The sequence below is a fragment of the Rhinopithecus roxellana genome, chromosome 3, assembly GCF_007565055.1.
Source record: "Rhinopithecus roxellana isolate Shanxi Qingling chromosome 3, ASM756505v1, whole genome shotgun sequence".
In the NCBI taxonomy this organism is placed as follows: Eukaryota; Metazoa; Chordata; class Mammalia; order Primates; family Cercopithecidae; genus Rhinopithecus; species Rhinopithecus roxellana.
In genome coordinates this window covers 26,516,054-26,538,973 of record NC_044551.1, presented here as the reverse complement: position 1 = coordinate 26,538,973, position 22,920 = coordinate 26,516,054, and the positions used below count along the sequence as shown (strand labels likewise).

The following is a 22,920-nucleotide window of genomic DNA, read 5'->3' as shown; positions in this document are numbered from 1 at the left end:
CAAGGGAGCCATTTTCCTTGCTGAGAATAAGAACACTTTTCTTCACCCTGTTTTTGGGCCTCTGAGAAGGTCATCTAGTCTCCAAGCCTTTAAGCCTCCACATTGGGAAACACTAGGTTCCTGGAGGAGAGGTAGGGGAAGAGAATTTATTTTTCAACATCTAAGATTATGCATAAATGGTAGCCTGTTAAGACAGTCCCTGGAGAAAAAACTGTGGCATGTTGGGAATAATTAATACATACATACATACACACATACATACCCCGGCCAGGCACAGTGGCTCACACCTGTAATCCTAGCACTTTGCGAGGCCAGGCGAGCAGATTGCCTGAGCTCAGGAGTTTGATACCAGCCTGAGCAACACAGTGAAACCCCGTCTCTACTAAAATACAAAAAAAAAAAAAAATTAGCCAAGCGTAGCAGTGTGTACCTGTAGTCCCAGCTACTCAGGAGGCTAAGGCAGGAGAATTTCTTGAACTGGGAGGTGGAGGTTGCAGCGAGCCGAGATCGTGCCACTGCACTCCAGCCTGGGTGACAGAGGGAGACTCCGTCTCAAAACAAACAAACAAACAAACAAAAAAAACCAACACAAACTCAACCAGTAAGTTGATTCTTTTCACAAATTGCTACCAATTTGCATCCCAAGATCTCCACAGAGGTTAGACCTTCCTCATCAGCTGCAGTAACCAGCAGGCATTCACACCACTGGGCAATAATGAATCAACTCGGGGTCCAGGATTACTTTCTCATTAGGATAATAAAAGCATATTCATTTTCTCCACATATATAAAGAAATTTGATTGCAATAGAAATTTTTAGTTAAATACTATATCCCTGTTAGTAGTTCCTAAAAGTAAGTTAGAAAACCTAAGTGAGAACCAGGGACCATCTTTCATCAGCAAGAGGAATGAAGTTAGACATATAAAAGACAGGTTAAGGAATTTATTGTGCAACGTGTGAAAAATCTAGGTTACAGAAAAGTACAATATACAGTAATTAAAAACTGTCCACATATGCAAATTGGAGACCATTAATTATAGGAACAGCAAATAAGGTTTCAGAGCATGCTCAGCAGAGTTAAAAGGGGTAAACAAATTATGAAAATGTAAAGTGGCAAAAGCATTACACAATTATTGATAAGTTATAAACTCTGTGAGGCAAATATTGCTAAATTATAAATTCTGTGGCAAATTCATGTCAAATTTTAAACTATATGAAGGTAGGAAACCCGAATGTTCTACTCACTGCTTTATTCCAAATGCTGGATCAAGGCAGGAGCTCAATAAACACCTGGGGCTGGGTCCAGTGACTCATGCCTGTAATCCTAGCACTTTGGGAGCAGAGGCAGGAGGACAGCTTGAGGCCAGGTATTCGAGACCAGCCTGAGTAAGACTCCATCTCCATTAAAAAATGTAAAAATTAGCTAGGTGTGGTGGTGGTGTGCACCTGTAGTCCCAGCTACTCGGGAGACGGAAGCAGGAGGACTGCTTGAGCCCACAAGTTCAAGGTTACAGTGAGCTTTGTCACTGCACTCCAACCTGGGTGACAGAGCAAGACTCTGTCTCTAAAAAACAAACAAACAAACAAACAAACAAACAAACAAACATATAAAAATCTGGTAAATGAATGAATGAAATTACATTCAGTAATTTCCACATGTTCATTATTGGATAGCACAAGCAACTACTTCTCATAATGTATATAAGATACAAAACAGTGACATTTGAATAATGCTTCTCAAAATACCTCACTTGGGATAGAAAATTGTTTTCTACCTATACAACATTGGGCAAGTTATTTAATCTCTTGTGCCTTGGTTCTCTCATTTGAAAACTGGGCACAATAACAGTATTACTTCACAGGGCAATTGGAAATTTTATATATATATATAACATTTGGAATAGTAACTGTCAGAGTCAGTGTTACAGAACTGTTAGTGGTTATCGGTATTATTCTGTATTGATGTGCAGAGGTTTCTGAAATCCTAGGTAGCCATCCATAGGTCTTATTAATTTCTCAGAGTAGAGCCCACTTCTGATTCAACTATGTATCACCAGTACAAAGCACAGTGCCTAACATATTAAAAATGATGTAAAAAATACAAACTGTACTGGATCAAACTCTTATATTACAATATTCTTAACTACATCAGAAAAAAGTCATCTAGTACCATTATGATTCAGAGCATATTTCCTACATAATAAATTCAAATGTGACAAGCATTTTTCTCTACATTTGATAATATCTAATTAGACAGTTACAATGAAAGAGGTTAAAATGTTTCATTTTTGCCAGGGCCCATCAGAGAATCAACCTCTATTCCTTTATATTCTCCTTACCATTTATTCATAATTCAAAGACTAAACTCTCAATCCTTTAAATGTACTATTGTGATACCAAAGGCAAGGAAATAAGATAAGAAGGTTCAACTGACAATCAAATACAGGAAAATGGGCTCAGATGTCAACAATGCAGGACATTAAAACATTTTTTAAAATCTGTACTGAAGATATGGAGAACTACATATTGGTCAAAATATGTTTAGTATTATATGCAAACTTGTCTGCAAAATTATATGTTAGAGGTCTAAGAAACACTGGATTTGTTTTACTTATAGTTTTAAAACTTTCCAACTAATTGTCTGAAATATTGCTCTCTTTAATTTCAGAAAAATAAAGTCGTTATTGGTTATCTTAATGCAACATGCTAGATCATCTAAAACCTGGCAATAAACTATTTTTCCAGATTTTATCTCCTGGTATTTATAAGCAGTACATGATAGGCAAGTATGAGCTTTTCCCTGAGCACCTGAAAATAAGATTGTCCTCTAAACCAAACTATAAAATCACTCCAAAATAGAACAAATGAACAAAGATGCCTTAGTAATCAAAATAGTTCTCAAGCCAAAGCAAGAATTGACATCACAATGACACTGACAGAAAGAAAATATCAACAGGATATAGGATAAGCATATGCTTAGTGTATTATCCAACCATGACATGAAGCCATACATGAACCAGGACTGTGGTGCACCAAGTGAGAAACATGATCACTCTAAAGCAGAAAGTTTGTTCCTGTTAGAATAAAAAACAAGTAAAACAAACTTCATTATTGCCTTTCCAAGTATTAAAAGAGGACCCTATTTCATGAATATATCACTCATTTGGTAATTAACAATGTCTTAGTACAAGCCTCTTCTTAGGCTGTAGTTCTGCTTTATTTAACCTAATTATGCAACTTTCATTTACTGCACATCTTATTTCCTCCAGTATATTGTAGGTATTTTTTTGAACACTGTGGTGGTAATGTCTCATATTTCTTTTCAAATTCCACATTCCAACATCATTGTAGGTAGAAATCAAATGCTCACTGACTGATAATAATCATCATCATCATTATTATAACTGATATGTATTATAAGTAGTTAACTATGTGCCAGGAACTATTCTAAATACTTCACATGTATAATGACATTTAAATCACACAATAAGTTTATGAAGTAAGTACTACTGCTGTCTCCATTTTACAGATGAGAAACAGGGAGGTTAAATAACTTGCCCAATGACAAGCAGGTAGAAAGTGGCAGAGCCAGGATTCAAATCCAGATGGTCTGGTTCCAGAGCTGATGCTTGTATCTACTACAGTATTCTGCCCCTTAGTGAAAATTATGCTTGTGCCTAAATAACTTATTCCAAGTGTCAGTTCTTAAACCTTAAAGCCATTTTTAAATGCTCCAAAATAGTTGATGACAGCATCCACAATTGGCATAGGTATGGAGAAAGAGACAGAGACACAGAAATTCCATTTCATGAAATTATTCCTAAGGAGACAACAAAAAGTATATAAAAAGATATAGGTATAAAAATGTTTATCATACAGTTATTTATAGGAGTAAAAATTGGAACTAGTCAGAATGTCTATTAATAAGAGATTTGTTAAATACACTGTGCTAAAATCTTACCATTAACCTATTAGAAATGGTGACATAGGTCTGTATTTATTAAAACAAAAAGAAGTGACAGACACCAACTGCAAAATATTACAGACAGTGTAATTACAGAAGGAAGTGGCTAAGTTACACATGGATATGCACATAACTGAAAAGATGATCACCAAAATGTCAACAGTGGAAATCTCTGAATAGTGGGATTTTAGGTAGTCTTGATTTTCTTTTAAAAAATATTTACTAAAAATCTACTGTGTGTATGCTATTTTCCATTCAAAGGAACATAAAAGAAATACAAGGGCCTACAATCTAGAGACTACAGTCAATTCCAGACCATGGAAGAAAACAAACGTTGGTGACAAATAAATCACTAATAAAGAAAGGCAAGGGAGTAGCTGAGCATAGTGGGATGTAACAGCCTCAAAATTAATGGAAAGCAGCATTCAGGCTTCACCTTCATCACTAACTAGCTGCATGAATCTGGACAGGTCACAGATTATCCTTGAGCCTCAGTTTCAAAAAAGCAAATATAGGTGTTAGATGGGTTGTCTTGCTTGAGAGTTCTTTACAATTCTGAGTGTCTGTGGTTAAAATTTTCAAAAAGAGCATGCAGGAACATGAAAACTCTTCCATCCACTACCAGTCACAAATTGGATTACTCTGCAGTTTATTAATCTACATTTTAGTCAGTTTGTACAAGATACGAAATACCAAAGCACAGAAAATGGGAACAACAAAGGAAATCCACAAACACACTTAAGTGCTTGTAATTGAAAATGTGATTATTCTTCAGATAGTGAAACAATACACTAACCTAAGGAGGAAGCGCACGTGAGACACCTCACTATCCCATCAAAAGCTCATTTTCAAGCAGTTGACAGTTCCCTTATAACATTTCACTTTCATACAGATTAAAAAGTACATATGATCTATCTGACATTGAGGTATATATATTTCTACTGGCAAATATCTAAGGAAAGAGTCAAGTGAGACTGATGTTGCATTCCACTGTAATTCAGATATATCAATAATCAAATCTGGAGAGCTGCCAATAAATATGGAATAAACAGCATTAGCACTTTAATAAACCTGCATGCACGGGCCTGGAAAAACAGAGCAAGACCCGAGCAAAGAAAAATCAGCACCTGCCAGTATCTTACCTCTAGCAGTTTGCCCTTTGGCAGTCCACAGTGCCCTACCTGTTCTACTCTTGCAAAACACATGCTCCATGGAGACACTTCTGTTTTTTAAAATTTCTCACAGACGTTTCTAAGTTCCAAAGTTAAGATGATGTGTTATAGCCTTTTTTAAAAAAACTAATAATAAATAACCTGATTTAAAAAATACTCTAAGAAAGTCCTGATCTTGTAGTTGTAAGAAGCATTTAGAGCATCAGATAGAGTGTGATTTGATATGTTAACAAAGTGGACCCAGATGATATATGAAGAAAACATGGTAAAAAGATGAAAAACAAAAAACAACAAGCTATATGCAATAGATAAAGAGCCAAGAGCTTGTTGGCAGAAGGCTAAATTAGCCGACCTTTGACACTATTTCCAATCAGATCCTTTGATTCCCGGAATACATCAAGCTCAAAATTAAATATAAACACTCAAAGTAAATAGTTAATTTTCAGTCACTAGATCATTTTCTCAACTGAGCTAGAAATTAGAAATTAAAAGGTATGCTTCCTGGAATATTTTGAACTTCATTTAATCTCCTATTAATCCATTTGACTGTATGTGTATGTGTATGTACAGATAATGTTAAAATATATATTTTAAAATTTAACTCATTAAAATATGTTTGGATAAAAAATCCAAATGAAAAGCATTTCACAAAAATATAAAATAGCTATATACTAAGGGATCTTATTTTATGGCAGCATAAAATATAAGTAGAGATCACTGGTTTTTTTTTAAATCTCTATTATGAATTTGAATACACTTTGTCCATTTAATCTGAAAACAGATAGTATGTGTACACTATAATTGTCCTATTTTCTTCAGATAATCGTGAACACTTCAGTGCTACCATACCATAAGCAAAAAGTAACCTTCAAGAATCTGCTAGTGTCTTTACAAAGTTTGATTTAAGACCTTCACTGTCAATTTGCAGAAAACCATGAGGCTAAGATGGTGATAAAGCATCGATGATTGATGGTACCACCCAAGCCACCATTCTAATAATGAACTAATGATTCATGCTCAAGGTGCTTTTGAAACATGATTAAGCCTCCAAACATTTCACTAAGGTGGGTTCCCATTACCCCAAGCATAAAAGAGAACTTAAATAAGTTTAGCAAGGTTATATAGCAAATGACCCAATGATAAAAGTTTGGAACAAAAACAAAAACATAAAGGACCTCAGTCTCCTAGCTCCCACTGCAAGCTCTATTCATAGGTATTTGAAGAAGGCTTTCAGTGTAATTTATGTCATTGCTCTGAGTCTAACTGACCTTCTCTGGTGGCCACTGGCAAGTGTTTGCCAAAATGTCAGTGACCAAAAAACTCCTTACAAAGCCATGTTTTATAAAAGGAATATGTCAAGAACCAGATGAAAATGTCATCCGTGACACTGACAACAATAAAAGAAAATATTCTACAGATTTAAGAAAGTGAAGAAGATCCATATTAAAGGGGAAATAAATTACCTGAGAAAATGTCATCAGAGACTACAGTGACAAAAAAGTAAACAGATCACAGCTTTAAGAAAGGGAAGAAGACACAACTTAAAGGGGGGGAAAATTACCCAAGAAACAAATGTTCTTTAAATGGTCAGAAAAAGAAAGACTGATTTTATAAAAGCTGGTGGAAACACTACATCTCTTTTAGAGATCATATTGTTGTTCCTAGGGAAAGGAGGAATGAGGAGATGGGAAGCAACGTGTCTAATCACCTGTGAGGAGCTCATCACATCTGAATTCCAAAGTTATTCATTTTCCTAACTGCATGTCAAAGTGAATGACATAATTTGTGAATGTCAAAAGTAGTCACAACAAATTAGATAAAAATTGAACAAAATTTACTCCAGCTGCCCTTGAAATAGAAAGTCAAAAGTTGTTGATTTTCCCACTTTGCAGTCTTTGGAAGTTAAGTTTCACTTAAAATCAAACAACCCAGTTGAATACACCTACTCTCTTGAAATTTAAAAAAGAGAGGGAAAGTGGAAGGGTGATTTCATGGAGAAAATTACTTTTACACTAAGACTGGATATCTTTCTTTCAAATGGGTCTAGCTTACAAATGTGATTATCAAAAGAATGACTGCAGCTCATTACTGATGAACAGAATTTTTTTTTTGTATATTCTGAAATTTTCATACATATATGATTGGCACATTTCAAATGACTGCTTTAATAGAATGTTTGAAATAACCCATATGTAGACTTTCCATTAACGGCCTAAGGATTGACTGTTTTGAAGATTAATCTACCTAGATGGAATCCCAGGCAGTTTGCTCCATCTAAATGCTTGCAGGCCATCATCCTCCCAACACCCAGCTAAAGTGAAATCAATGTTAATACAAGCATTAATAAAACACAGAGAGCTGTGATTTAGGATCTCCTACCACTTTGCATTACTATTCTGTGTTCTCTCCCACGCATACCCCCAAGACAACTGGTGTGGATCATCACAAATTCTAAATGCTTTACCAAGTGCAACATGTACATAGAGAATCCATTTAGAGGACTGAAATATAGTGTACAACTAAGAGTGGCAAGTTAGTAAAGAAAAATAAAACCATTGAAATTAAACATAAGAAAAATACTGTCACTGGAGAATCAGGTGTAAAATACGTGTGCGTACCATAAACATCAGGAATGTAGCATTGTAAAGTTATTGTGACCTTTTCTCTTTTTAAACAACTACATTTTTCACAATGGAAGATGGCCATCAAGCAGCAGCAATGTCTGTGTGGATGTCTAAATGTCTGTCAGGGCCTACTTGGTAATACTTTACACTTCTCCCCCTCTAACAAGCTTCACTTCACTGTTATGTCCTACTTAGAGATGGATGGCTGCCAAGAGCTTTCACACAAAAAAGCTCCTCTATAACATAATGATGTCTCCGTACTGGGAATAAACTTGTGAGAAAAATCTTGGAAATAAAAAGAAGATATAAATCTATTTAAGGATATAAATTACTGAAAGTTTCTAATTCCAACAAGGACATAATATCCAAAATATTAACTCTATGTAAGTAATATATATTTCCTCAAAGATAGTCATCCCATAAATGTCTATACATCTGCAGAAAGAAATGTTATAGAAAACAACTGTTGTTTTGGTTTCCTTCAAATTCATTTACTAAATTTAATAAAGAAAGCCAGGGCATTGTCTTGACATATTTTGTCATCTCTTTTCCAAATAAATTGTTGCCACAAGAAGATTATGTTTCTCCAGCATTTTTATCCCCCTGTATTTTGTTTTTTTATATCTAGTAAGGTTAACACGTTGTCAGTTAGATTAAAACTGAATCCACATATCCCACACATAAGCCACCATTCCATGTTAGAGAATTCAGTGAGTGCTGCTTTAACTCTTCCATTACATTTACAGAGTATTTTTAAGGGTCATGTCTACCCCCAATAAATGAACTTGAAGATTTTTACTGACTTATTCTGATGTATTCTATCTTGTTCAACTTGAGTAGGTCAATTTTCTTCTATCTCACCTTGAACATAAGCTTATATTCAGTAGGTTTGATTGCCATCCAATCAATCAATCAAAATGCATTTACTGAGCTTCCGGTTAGGAGCAAAAGACTGTGGAAAAGTCACAATTCCTGGCTATAGTTTTAACTCCCATGCTGTTATCAATGTAACATTCTAAAAAAATTATAATCCATCTGAACGTAAATTAAAAGTAAAAGAAAAAAATGTAACTTACTCTCTCCCTTCTTTCCCCAAACGTAAAATAAGATTCTTCAAATATATACTCATACATAGCAAAATATTCATGTGCATGTGTGCACAATACAATATTAAAATCACTGGTAATTTATTAATGAAAAAAGACTATATCAATACCAAAAATAGGAATTCAGTTTAAATTCAAGTTAAAAGGAAAACAAATGGAAATCATATTTCCCAAATGAAAACAGTTCTCAAAATACCATAATAAATCATGGAGAAAATGCTCCCAGACATTAATATTTAACAAGCAATAAAATCTGAGGCAGGTCTGATTAGTGTGTCGCTATGGTAAATAGGCATGATGAGATATTATATACATGTCAGAATCACCTACTAATATTAACTATTTATGGATGTAATGTCATTAAGGTATTAGTTAAAATAATTTTAAAAATAAGATTCCTATTTCTATATGTGGAGTTTTTTGGTAGATATTAGTACCATTACTATATACATGCCATAGAAGTTATGCTATTATAAGACTTTTTTTTTTTTCCTTTTCTTGAGACTAGAGTCTCGCACTGTCATCCAGGCTGGAGTGCAATGGTGCCATCTCAGATCACTGCAACTTCCACATCCCAGGTTCAAGCAATCCTCCTGCCTCTGCCTCCCAAGTAGCTGGGACTGTAGGCGTCTGCCACCAAGCCTGCCTAATTTTTGTATTTTCAGTAGAGACAGGGTTCCACCATGTTGGCCAGGCTGGTTTCACATTCCTGACCCCCAAGTGATCCACCCGCCTTGGCCACCCAAAGTGTTGGGATTACAGGCATGAGCCACTGTGCCCAGCATTATAAGACTTTTTATTAGAAGACGCAGATGTTGAAGGCATAAATATAGTGGTGATTATGCCACAGTCACAATCATTCTAAGGAAGGGTCTTCTTTCCCCTCTCAATTTATCCGTAACTTGACAACAGAGAAGAAAAGAATACAGATATTTAATACCATGAAATACCAAAACTATCTTTAATGTACATAAAGTCAAGGGCTTATATTTATATATTTTAAAATTTGTTTTCACATTCTCCCTTTCAGACTCAGGCCCTTATGAGACCAAAAGAAGTGCCTTTTTCTCCATGCATTCACTAAATGAATACTCAAGATTAAATAGCAGTACCAGAAACTGCAAATGGATGTTATTTTATTATAATATTTATTTTATTTAATATTTATTTTATCATAATGTTATTAGCTAGCACTTGTATTTCAGGGAATCCGAGGTAAGTTTAACTGCTTGTTGCAACCAGCTATATTTGTAAATTCAGAATAAGGTATTGGAGGTAGTTTGACAGCTAGGAAATTGTGGGGGCTTTGAGGTCAGACAGATCTGCATTCAATCCTGGCTCTGCACTTGTTATCTGTGATCTTCAGCAAGACACTCTACCTATTTGTGCTCCATTTTACTTTCTTTATACAACAGGGCATAATGATACCTATGTCATGGAGCTAATGTGATAATTAAATAAGTTAATGAATGAAAAACTCTTAGCCTGACTTAATATAAAATTCCCCACATAGGGCAGCTACAACGTCAGTATTTTAGTCATTTATTGCTGTAAAACAAACCACACCAAAATTTAGTAGCTTTAGAAAAACAACTCTTACTTGCTCACAACTCTGTGGACCAGCTATCTGAACTAGGCTTTGCTAAGCAATTCTGCTAGTTTTACTACAAAGGACTGCAGGAATCTGAAGGCTTGACTAAGATTGGATAGGGTTTGGCTGTGTCTCCACCCAAATCTCATCTTGAATTCCCACGTGTTGTGGGAGGGACTTGGTGGGAGGTAATTGAATCACGGGGGCAGGTCTTTCCCATGCTGTTCTCACAACAGTAAGCAAGTCTCACAAGATCTGATGGTTTTAAAAAGAGGAGATCCCCTGCGCAAGCTCTCTCTCTCTCTTTTTGCCTGCTGCCATCCATGTAAGACGTGACTTGCTCCTCCTTGCCTTCTGCCATGATTTTGAGGGCCCCAGCCACATGGAACTGTGAGTCCAATTAAGCCTCTTTCTTTTGTAAATTGCCCAGTCTCAGGTATGTCTTTAACAGCAGCATGAAAACGGACTTATACAGATGGTCTAAGATGGCCTTACTCACATGTCTGACTGCTGGTTAGGCTTCCATCTTCATGTGATTTCTTATTCTCAGAGAGACCAGTCTGAGCTTATTCACATGTTGGTGGCAGTATTCCAAAAATGCAAGAACAGAAGTTGCAAGGCCTCTTGAAGCCAAAGCTTGGAAGTCCCACAACAAAATTTCCACCATATTCTATCAGTCACAGCCAAGTCACAAAGCCAGCTCAGATGTAAGGGGATAGAAGGATAGAGAAAAAGACTCCACCTTTTGATGGGAGGACAGGCAATGTCATATTTCACAAAAGAGTGCATATATAAAAATACAGCCACAAATTGTATCTATATTTTGACATCTTCTATCATCTACAAAATAGAGAAATTTTTATAGTACCTATATTTTCAACTATACATAATCACAGAAGTCAAGTTTTGAAGGACAAAAGTAGGTACTAGCTTGCATTTTCCCCAACATGAAGTAATATTACTCTGCTGCTTCAGTCACAGATTTCAACAGAAGACCAAGATCCAGACTCAACATCTGATATTATCATTTAAGTTGTGTCATTGGTTGATTTTTTCTGTGTTTTAAGAGCCTTCAACACTTTTCTATTTGATCTAATCAATGAATTTCCATCTAATTTGATATTTTTACCTACAAGAGCAGCTTTATTTTATTTATTTATTATTTTTTGAGATGGAGTTTAGCTCTTGTTGCCCAGGCTGGAGTGCAATGGTGCGATCTTGGCTCACTGCAACCTCCGCCTCCTGGGTTCAAGTGATTCTCCTCCCCAGCTTCCCAAGAAGCTGGGATTACAGGTGTGTGCCACTACACCTGGCTAATTTTGTATTTTTTTTTTTAGTAGAGACGGGGTTTCACCATGTTGGTCAGGCTGCTCTCGAACTCCTGAACTCAAGTGATCTCCCTGCCTCGGCCTCCCAAAGTGCTGGGATTACAGGTGTGAGCCACTGTGCCCAGCCAACAGCAGCTTTCTAATTGAACATTCCACAACAAATAGCATCACCAAGAAATCTAGATTGAGTATGTAGCACTACTAGAAACTATGAAGTTGGCCGGGCGCGGTGGCTCAAGCCTGTAATCCCAGCACTTTGGGAGGCCGAGAGGAGTGGATCACAAGGTCAGGAGATCGAGACCATCCTGGCTAACACGGTGAAACCCCGTCTCTACTAAAAAATAAAAAAAAACTAGCCGGGCGAGGTGGTGGGCGCCTATAGTCCCAGCTACTCGGGAGGCTGAGGCAGGAGAGGCAGAGCTTGCAGTGAGCTGAGATCCGGCCACTGCACTCCAGTTTGGGCGACAGAGCGAGACTCCGTCTCAAAAAAAAAAAAAAAAAAAGAAACTATGAAGTTTATAAAAGAAGAAAAATACATCCTTATAAAAAGCACATATACTTTTTTCCTATGAAAATAATCCCTAGAGAAAATTTTAATTTTGTGATGTAGCTAATTAGCTATGTCCAAAGATCTGTTCATACTGAATTATGAGGAGATCAAATTTATTACAGTAAAGAAATGATAATTGCTACCAGGACTTCCTTTAACATGTGTTTCTCTAGAAGATTCATTTGCAGAGCCACAGTCTTTAATACAATACAACCTATTTTCTTTGAACAATTTAATGGGGCAGGATATGTCACTAAACATACCACATAAGAATTGCTTCTATGGAAAGAGAGAGGTAAAGGAAAGAGCTATTTGTTTGTTTGACAATATGGTAAACAGAGAAACAGTTTGGGGAATGAAAGGTTATTCCTCCAATAATGGTATTTCTACATTCCCTAACAAGAAATTGATTCCTAAAATTGTCATTCTTTTCAGCTGAGGACCTGCTACAACACTGCTTCATAGAGAAACAGCTGGAAACTTAAGTAGTTTACAATTTTTGACAAATTGGTGCTGCCAAAATTATAATTGTTAATAACAAGGAAAACCTCAATAATGTGAATTGTGTCAAATCTGGTGGTTAATACATTGTAAAATCCTGATTATGTTAGGAAAAGCCATATAAGAAGCCAAACATACATTCATCTGGAGAAAATGCCAGTAGCCAATGTCACCTTTGGAGGCTATTTCTCACCACATTCAGCAAGCTGTCATAGCGTGAATTGTTGAAATTAGATAATTCTAACTGATAATTAGGATTAAAGATAACCCTATGCTATAGTTCAGGAATAGGTAATCTACTCCTCAATTTATTTTTTATGGAAATCTTATGAATATATAAAATAATCTTATTTTGTTTAATTATTTCAAAGTACTACATGGATGAGAGATATACTGTACAGGTTTATATGGAATAGTTACCCCTTTTAAAAATAGTGACTATTCTAACATTTTTAAATTATATTGCTCACTAATCTAAATTGCCACGATTTCAAAAGACAGTTCCAAAGTGCATCTTGAACAAACAGAAAAGCAATTAGCCTAAATTAATTGCTTTGCTGATGTGATTTGCAGTAGGTATGCTTGGTGGTTTTGAAACTCCTGCCAGTGCTTTCACAACTTGATGTTCTGATGATTTTTTTGCCTCTTTTTGCACCAGAGCAATTAACCAGATAATTGTTCTAATGTGAACCTGGCCTTAATAAGTGTGTTTAGGTTCATAGTAGCAATTAACCAAACACTTATAGATTTGAAAGGTAGCACTTAAAAGTACTACAAGAAGAGCTAAAGAAAAACTCATAAGATTTTTTTTCTCATATAGCCATACTTTTTTCACAAAGAAGCAAAAAAAAAAAAAAAAAAAAAAAAAAAAGCTGCAACTGTCTGCAGGCAAAGTTTCTGGTTCTTCACTTCTTCAATCAAAGTATTCCAAAGTCCCTACTAAAAGGGCAAAATACATTGATTGAACATTGGAATTCTATTCCTTGTTCAAAAATGAGGCTATGGCTTTCAGACAAATAGCATGTAATACATAAAGCAAGCTTTATCTGAATCCGAACAATGACAGTAAGTTTTCACTTTCTGAAGCACCAACTTTATTCAGAAATAAATAAATCTGTTAGAAAGGGAGAATCTGAACCAATTGCCTGGATTTCAGCCAGAGTTTGAGCCAAATTTAAAAGAAAATTTATTCATCATACAAAAGCATGATCTATTATTCTCTCAACATGAATGTATTAAATTAATTCTCTGAGCAGGGTCCTGTGTGAGGTGCTGACTGGAAGTAGAGGTGGAGGGGGGCTGTGAGGTGAGGGCAGAGGGCGCAAGATGAAGACCCAGCTCCTCCTTACAAGGAGAAAGACTCATAAACAAAACGTCACACAGTCGCACAATAATATATGCCACCAACAGAGCCATGTGCTATAGATTCAGCTAGACAGTAACATGATAGAGCACTTCATTACAATCATCATTATTATTTCATCTTTTCTTTAAATAAATGGAATTCACATTCATTTTAAGGGAAATTATTAGTAGCAGTGCAACTATAATTATTAAGTAACAACTTTGATATTTTTCACACTTCAGTGAGTAGTAATTTTACACTGTCTTAAATTAAATGTTTTATCAGTTGAAGAATGATATACATAAAACCTTTCCATTTTCATGAGGCGTAAAGGTTCAAGCTGAAAGTATTCTGCCATTCTTCATGTCTTCAGGAAACACCTTCCTTTGTTAATCTCTGAAAGGACTGTCATACAGAAAATAGCCCAGACACTTGCATGTCATGTCTGCCATTTTTAATTACTACCAATCAAGTTCCAGCAATTTCTCCTATGGTTAAACATGTGTGTACCTATCTTCTAAAATATTTCTTTATGCCACTGTTCATAAAATATTTTAGGCTGAAGCAAAATCCCTTGTACTAAATTAATAACTAATCACAGGAGATATTTATCATCTCAAGTCTTTTACAAGAAAATTGTCAGGTTTAATCACCTTTCTCATATTTTCACTATTTACTGGGCTTCATTTATCATACATTTAAAAATTTTGACAACAGTGAGTTATTTTAATTGCCACTTTTGGTTTGGTGAATTAGGAATAAGACAACTCCTGGGAGAAGTGGGAGATGGTACAAATTTGTCGAGGCAGTCAATAAAGTATCATCATTGTCATCAATAAATGAAGATTTTCTTCATTGTTGGCAGTTTTAAAACAGATGAGAGACTAGGATGTCCCTAAATCCATGGGCTTATAACAGTGTATTCACCATCACACAAAATGTATCACATTCTTTCCTGTAATTTAATCATAAATTATGATTTCATAAAATGGAAAATATGTTTAAATACTGCAAGCTAAATGCCTACCTCTGTTTACTCATCTTTTTTATGGCCTGAAAAACACAAAAGCAGTTGCAGCATTTAGAGGAGCACATCCAGAAATATCCATAATGTGATTCTATGGAACCTCTTAGTCACTACTATTTGTATTTGTAGAAATGTTCACTTATGCACTATTACTCACTAGGAACCAAAGACAACACTGAAATTAAAAATGACCATTATATGTTAGGACGATAATAAATATTCACATTATTCTATTAGACAAAATAATGTCAACATGGAAAATCAATAAGCCATAATCACCCACATCAAATTCAGTCCCATCTCATCTCTTGGAGTTAAAAGTCAAAGCAGGTTGAAATATACACATAACATACAGACTTTTCCTTTAAAGTGATTTTACTAGGTTAAATACTCTGGTGTCACATAGCAACCAGTATTTCCTTAAAAATGATATTAAATAACTAGAAGTACTAAAAGAACCAATATCAGAACTGATATTTAATACCACTACCTGCCAAACAACTGAAAAACTTTCTTTAAATTTGAATTCACTAAGAATCTCATCTGGGGATAAATGCACAAATAATTTTACCAGAAAAACTTTGCCTTTTGTAGTAAAATATCATCAATTATTTGGAAAAAAAAAAAAAAAACCACATACTTAAAAAAGTATAGAGATTAATTTTGCCAATTATTTCCTGCCAAAGGTACTGAACCATACTTAAAAAAGTATAGAGATTAATTTTGCCAGTTATTTCCTGCCAAAGGTACTGAACCCTTCAATGAAGATAACTTCCTTCTTTTTAACTGAAAGACAACTTATTCAAAGTATTATAACCAGTAGTCTCCTTTAATCTGCAATGATTATTTGCCACAACCTACAAGGAAGCATTTACAGATAATGAAATATGTGTAAAAATAATTGTGCATCATTATAAGTTACATAAATACCTATTCAAAATTCATTAGTGAAATTCTTTTTCAGACCAACTATGAGTCATGTGTAATGCAAAACACAAAAAAAAATGGGCAAAATTTTCTACTTTTCCTCAAGAAATATCATAAGAAATGAAAACTATTTACAAATGGAGTTGACTGGAAAAATTACTTTTTACAGAAAATAAGCTGTTTTTTAAAATATCCACAATTCGATATTTGCAATAAAATATTCAAACATGTCACCCTTCAGATATCCCATAGGGAAAAGCAAAGGTACCATTCTAACCATGTTCAGAATGATCAACTGTGTCTGATGTCTGAGGTCGGACGACCATTTAATTTATCATTTAAAGCAAGATATTTTGGAACTTAGGAACAGCAGCAGCACAAATACTAAACCTGACAGAATGCCAAAACAACAGGCATGGGTTGGAACTATCCTGGGCAAATCAGGATATATGGTCACTCTAGGTCTGAAGCAGAATAAGGACATGGAACATAGTATGCCCTTCATGGTAGGAGCTTCAACTCAAGACCACAAAAATGGGTTCCAGTCTTGGTTCCCCTAGTTGTGAACTATTCAACGTGTCTGAGCCTTAATTCCTTTGTTTGAAAATGGGGATAATTCCTTCCTCAAGGTTGTTGTAGAGATTACATAAAACAATGTGTATAAACAGAACAGTGCCTGGAACAGACAGTAATTAAGTAGTAACTATTTTTAGCTATTGCTATTATCCTTGCTCCAGGAAAAAAAAAAAACAAAAAAACAAAAAAACAGAGAGATAAGAAAATGTTTATATACACTCTTAACTCAGTAGCAGTACATGGCCAATCATGATTTTAGAAAGAAGATCTAATGGACAGAACAGAGAAGGCATGATTTTTTTTTTTTTTTTTTTTTTTGAGATGGGTCTTCCTCTGTCACCCAGACTGGAGAGCAGTGGCACGATCACAGCTCACCTCAACCTCTGCCTCCCAGTCTCAAGCAATCCTCCCAGTCTGCAGCTATCCTCTCAGCTCAGCCTCCTCAGTAGCTGGGTCTACAGGCATGTGCCATTATGCCTGGCTAATTTTTATTTTTATTTTTTACAGAGATGGGGTTTCACCATGTTGCCCAGGCTAGTCTCGAACCCCTGAGCTCAAGTAATCCACCCTCCTTGGCCTCCTAAAGTGCTGAGATGACAAGAGGTGAGCCATCAAGCCTGGCCTCATGATTTTTTAAAGTTAGTTTGGAAGCCCGGAATAATAGTTACTCCAATACCTTCTAGGGATGGTCTTACACATAATTGTGAGTATGTGAATAAAAAAGATAGTGTCAAAAATATGCTAACCTCAAACTAACGTCACTAGTTTAGAAAGACTCCATGCTGTTTCTATAATTCTCTCAGAACTCAGTAAAATATATTTCATTATTCTTTTTGCAAAACTACAAACAATGTCATAGAACATACACAAAATTATTCAGTAGATTACAAAAAATAAGCTAAAATTCAGTTTTACTAAAGCTTCACCTAACCAGCCCAGACACATTATTAGGCACCAAAAGTTTGCAGACAGATTGCTCTGCATTCTATAGAGGCAGGGCAGTGCTGCTATAAATACCACCACCAAGCAGCTTCAACAGTCAGCATTATTTTTGCCACCTCTTTATTTTCAAGTTTTCAGGCTTTTATGATAGAAAATGGCTCAAACTTCACACTCAATACTCCAAGGTGAAAAGTATTTCTCTCCTCCATACCACTTAACTTTAATAGAAAACAAAATATTCTCAAACTCAAATTCAACTCTGCCTGCTGGATTTAATGGATAGGTTTGTTCCCCTTGGGCAATCTTTAAACCTCAGTCTCTAGGAGAATTAAGTAATATTAGGGGATTGAAATGAAATAAAATTCTAAGTCCACTGTGACATGACATTCACAGGAAGATGGTAGATTATCTACCCAGTCCTTGAACACTTATAAATACAATATATAGCATATGTTCACAAAACAATTCTTGGAAATAAAACACAATGGGCACTCAGCAAATATTTTATATCACCAACACCTGCTCAAATCCTCTTTGAACTTTATTTCTAAATATCACCGCTTTTTATTGAATCAACGGAAATTTGAAAGAAGAAACAGAATAAACACCCAGAGAAGATCAGGGGAGTTAGAAAAATCTTTATATAAAGCCTCATTGAGTTTTACATGAGCCAAGGTGCTGTCAGTCTCACTGAAAGGGGTGGTGGAGTAATCTGTCACTCTACAACTTTCACCTCAGTACACCTAAAAAAACAAAAGAGGACTTTTTCTATACAAAAATTAAAAAAGAGACAAGAGAGAATAGTATTAAGATTTTTCTTAATATTGAAAACAAAGAAATCACAAATCAAACACTAAACATTGCCAATGAATCATTTTAAAATAAGCAACTTCACATCATAGGTTTGGAGTTTGAGGGACTTTTTAATAAACTAGTCCAACCCTCCTTATAATTCAGGAAACTCCTTTACAGCACTCTGAACACTAACAAAGAGTGCACTCTCTATTTTGGAAGGCAGTCGATGAAAATCAAAGTTTTAACTTATTTTAAACTGCATTCTGTCTCTGTCTATAACTTCCACCTGTTGACTAACATTCCGGTGCCTGTAACAGTAAATAACCAATTTAGTAGACTAATGAGCTACCATTTTTTTAATATATTTTACCAGACTCAATTTAAAAAGAACAATATGATTTAAATATGAAATATCTAAAATTCTCTACATCTCAATTTTAAGGAAGGATAATTCAGTTTGGTGGGAAGAGTGGATAAATGGAAAGGGGGCCAAAGAGAACAGTCTGTTCCTCATCCTGAAAAGAATGTTGACATGAGAAAATGTGGGCATAGTATTACTGGGTCCACAACTTTTCCAAAAGAAAGCCTGAATTCAGAATATTTATGTGAACTATCCCAATTTTTAAAGTGTTGGCAACTAATTCAAAATTTTTAAATACTGTATATGCCAAACAAAACAGCTTTGTGGACTAGACTCAGCTGTGGACCAGAAGTTTGCAACTTCAAGTGGCCTTATTAAAAAGTTATATTTAAAGAGAAATATCTAGCTGGGGGCAGTGGTTCACACCTGTGACCCCAGCACTTTGGGGGCCAACCAAGGTGGGCAGATAACTTGAGGTCAGGAGTTCTAGACCAGCCTGCCCAACATGGTGAAACTCCGTCTCTACTAACAACACAAAAATTAGCCCCCCATGCTGGTGAATGCTTGTAAACCCAGTTATTTGGGAGGGTGAGGCAGGAGAAGCACTTGAACCCAGGAGGCAGAAGTTGCAGTGGGCTGAGATTGTGCCACTGCAGCCTGGGCAACAGAGCGTGACTGTCTTTAAAAAAAAAAAAAAGAGAGAGAGAGAGAGAGAGATAAATAGCTATAGGTACTATTTTAACCCCTAGCATATACAAAATAAAATAGCAATATTTTGTTTTATTTTTTACTTGAAAGAAACTGGGTAACAGTCTAAGATTTAAAATTCTCTAAATTTTAGAGTGTGCACTGATGCAATAGCTTCCCTTACATAAATACAAGATTCACACAGCAAATCATGGCAATTTAACTGATATTAACAACAACTCTGGCCTTTGTTATGCTTTGTGACTTTAGCTACTATATGTTAGATAATCTTATTTGTCTTGTATTATTTTTCTATATTGTTCACCTAATTCATGAGCAAGCATGGTCAACTGTCAAAGAAAGGCTCATATGTTTGAGAATAGGGATATAAAACATAAGATTAAACTAAGTTCATTTTCCCAACCAATGTTAAAAATTGAAAATGGGGAGATAACATCTTTGATAGTTTAAAAACTGAAAACAGCTTTTGTACAGATCTATTAAAATCAGTTAGATTTTATTTAATTCTTATTAACAAAAAAGAATAAAAGAACCATTGTAAGTATATTGCTATAACAATGCTCAGACCAGTTTTTTACACATCAGCTGTTACACCCCAAACATGCTGCTTTTGGACTCTGTGTCAAACATATAAAAATATTGTAGACCAAACTGGATGTGAAATTAAGACTGATATAAATACAAAAAAAATTCAATAAACTTAGAATCAGGGAGTGGAGGAGACATAATAACCAGATGTTTAATTTAAATCACTGATAGAAATAGTCAGTGTCCTCTTTTCATAAAACACTTGGAAGTTATTTGTATTCAAAAGCAATGGTAAATGTCAAATGACTACTAGACCATCCTTCTGAATACAAGAAAATATCATGCTGTTTAACTCTCTAAACACAAAAAGTGCTTTTAGAAAAACAAAGATAAAGAGCAGCATGTCTTAGTCACAGAGATCAATTCGAGGACCAGAAAATGCTAACAGACACCGTAAGCATAACAGTAAAGTCTTTCAATTACTACACATTTTAAAATTTTGAACTTAAAAAAAGTTCACAGATAAGAACTATTAAAACCTAGGATAAATGTTATACATAAAGGACTGTGACAAGTATTGAAATTTATCTTAATGTGAGAAATCCTGTATTAAAACTAGCAACATTCAGGATAAATTCTTATAACAGGTATTGTATGTAAATTAATATCTAAAAGTTCCATTATACTTTCAATATGAAAGAAAATAATGAACTTAGTTAAAAAATTAAGAATTTTATATATAAATGTCAATTGCATGTGAATCCCAGCTATGACACAGAAAATTGACTGATTAGCCATTCACTTTTCTTGTTTGTCCTCACTTAGTTTTTACTGCAATGATGATGGAAAAATACATCCACTGAAAAGCCAAAGAAAGTCAAAGAAATAATCTAAATTTAATAGAAATAGTATGACCTTCCCCTGAACAAAAGACGTTGAAGAGATTAAATGAGAACATGTGTAAAGTGCCTATCAATTACCTGGGTAATAAAGGTTACTTTCGTCCCCTCAATCCTTACAAGGCTCACTATTATCATTATGTCTTATGTCACCTAAAGAGAGTGACCTTTGAGAACAGCAGGAACTCAGTGCCCCACAGTCTGAGACACAGTACCATGTATTTAGTAGGGGGCTAATAAATGCTTTCTGATTTACTGGAGGATAACAATAATGAACGAATGTAAAACAGAATTAATTGATAGGCTAAACGCATTAGTGCATTCCAGTGCCCTCTATATGGAAGGTTACTAACCCATCTCAGCTAAGTGCTGAAATTATAATTAAGTCTGATGGGAAGTTCTAGATTTATACCAATATAATTACAAATATTACTTAGCTTAGTAATATAGTATGGCAAGAACAATGAGATGAGTAATTTAGATGATACTGTAAAGTGGGTTTTAATGTTTGAAACTTCTATTACAGTATACAGGATAAGTGCAAGTAGTGTAATTAAAACCTAAAAGAGCCTGATCTTTGAAACTCTCCTGCTCAACCTCATTAAAATGCATGTTTTCTCAATTAATCCAAACTTTTCCATTAAAAACATAAAAATACACTTTCATTCCTTGCAAATAAATCTCTACAATACATATATTCAGGATCAAACACCAAATAACCATTACAGCTAAGTAGGAAAAAAATGACTGAAATAGCACAAGGTTTGAGTACATGAAGCCTAACAAAGGGAAGGAAGGGCAAAGTGAGAGCTCTCGACATTTTCATTTGTAAATTAGCCAGCTACAACAAAATAAGCATTTAAAGAACTAGAAGATTAGAAATCCACTCTCCCATCTTTATTTAAATGATACAAACCTAAGCAAAATATTTACTTACATAACTCATAAAACCATGTATATACTGTATCTTATTTATCAATTATAGTAGTCTCCCATTAAATGACTCTTCTACACATGTCCTGTACACAAAAAAATTGTTGTGGGATATAGTCACCTTATTGCAGAAACAGTTTTCTACTTTTTTTTTTTTTGAGACAGAGTTTCGCTCTTGTGGCCCAGGCTGGAGTACAACGGCGTGATCTTGGCTCACTGCAACCTCCGCCTTCTGGATTCAAGTGATTCTCCTACCTTAAGTCTCCGGAGTAGCTGGGATTACAGGCACGCGGCACCATACCCAGCTAATTTTTGTATTTTTAGTAGAGACGGGGTTTCACCATGTTAACCAGGATGGTCTCAATCTCCTGACCTCATGATCCGCCTGCCTCGGCCTCCCAAAGTGCTGGGATTACAGGCGTGAGCCACCACGCCTGACTCAGTTTTCTACCTTTAATTCAATGCATTACCAAGAAATTTATGGTAATACATTGAACTAATGTTAGATATTTAAAACCACAAGATAATATTTATGTACTTTATTATGTGTTATGAATAACTTTTTAAAAATTACTTTAAATTGTCTATATAGGATGTCGATTATAGAGAAGAATTTCACTTTGTACACTTTCTTTTCAGGAAAGTTAATTTATTTGAATTTTCTTTTTCTTAAATGTTTTAATTTCAGTAACTTTAGGGGCACAAGTAGTTTTAGTTACATGGATGAATTCTGTAGTGGTGAGGTATAGGATTTTAGTGTGCCCATCACCTGAATAGTGTACATTGTACCCAATAGGCTGTTTTTATCCCTCACCCCCTCTGAGCCTCCTCACTTGGAGCTCCCATGTCTATTGTAACACTCTACATGCCTTTGTGTACCCACAGTTCAACGCCCACTTGTAAGTGAGAACACATAGTATTTGGTTTTTGATTCCTGAGTTACTTTACTTAGAATAATGACCTTCATTCAGTTCCATTTTCTTTAGAAGATGATATATTTCATATGGTGAGTATTATTCAAAAACAAGAGAGAAGTTTTATAA

At 35.1% G+C, this 22,920-nt stretch overlaps 1 protein-coding gene across 4 annotated transcripts in view; it reads right to left on the bottom strand.

The window, feature by feature from the left end:
* FBXL17 (F-box and leucine rich repeat protein 17) overlaps positions 1 to 22,920 on the bottom strand; it is a 555,353-nt gene that overhangs the window by 312,852 nt on the left and 219,581 nt on the right. Inside the window, exon 8 of one of the 4 annotated variants that reach the window (XM_030927143.1) lies at positions 18,302 to 18,396. The exons of the other annotated variants lie outside the window; for them this stretch is intronic. Within the exon in view, the coding sequence (XP_030783003.1) occupies positions 18,369 to 18,396 (28 nt within the window). The 3' untranslated portion in view covers positions 18,302 to 18,368. Of the gene's footprint in view, positions 1 to 18,301; positions 18,397 to 22,920 lie in introns of those variants that run through there. 4 annotated transcript variants of the gene reach the window in all.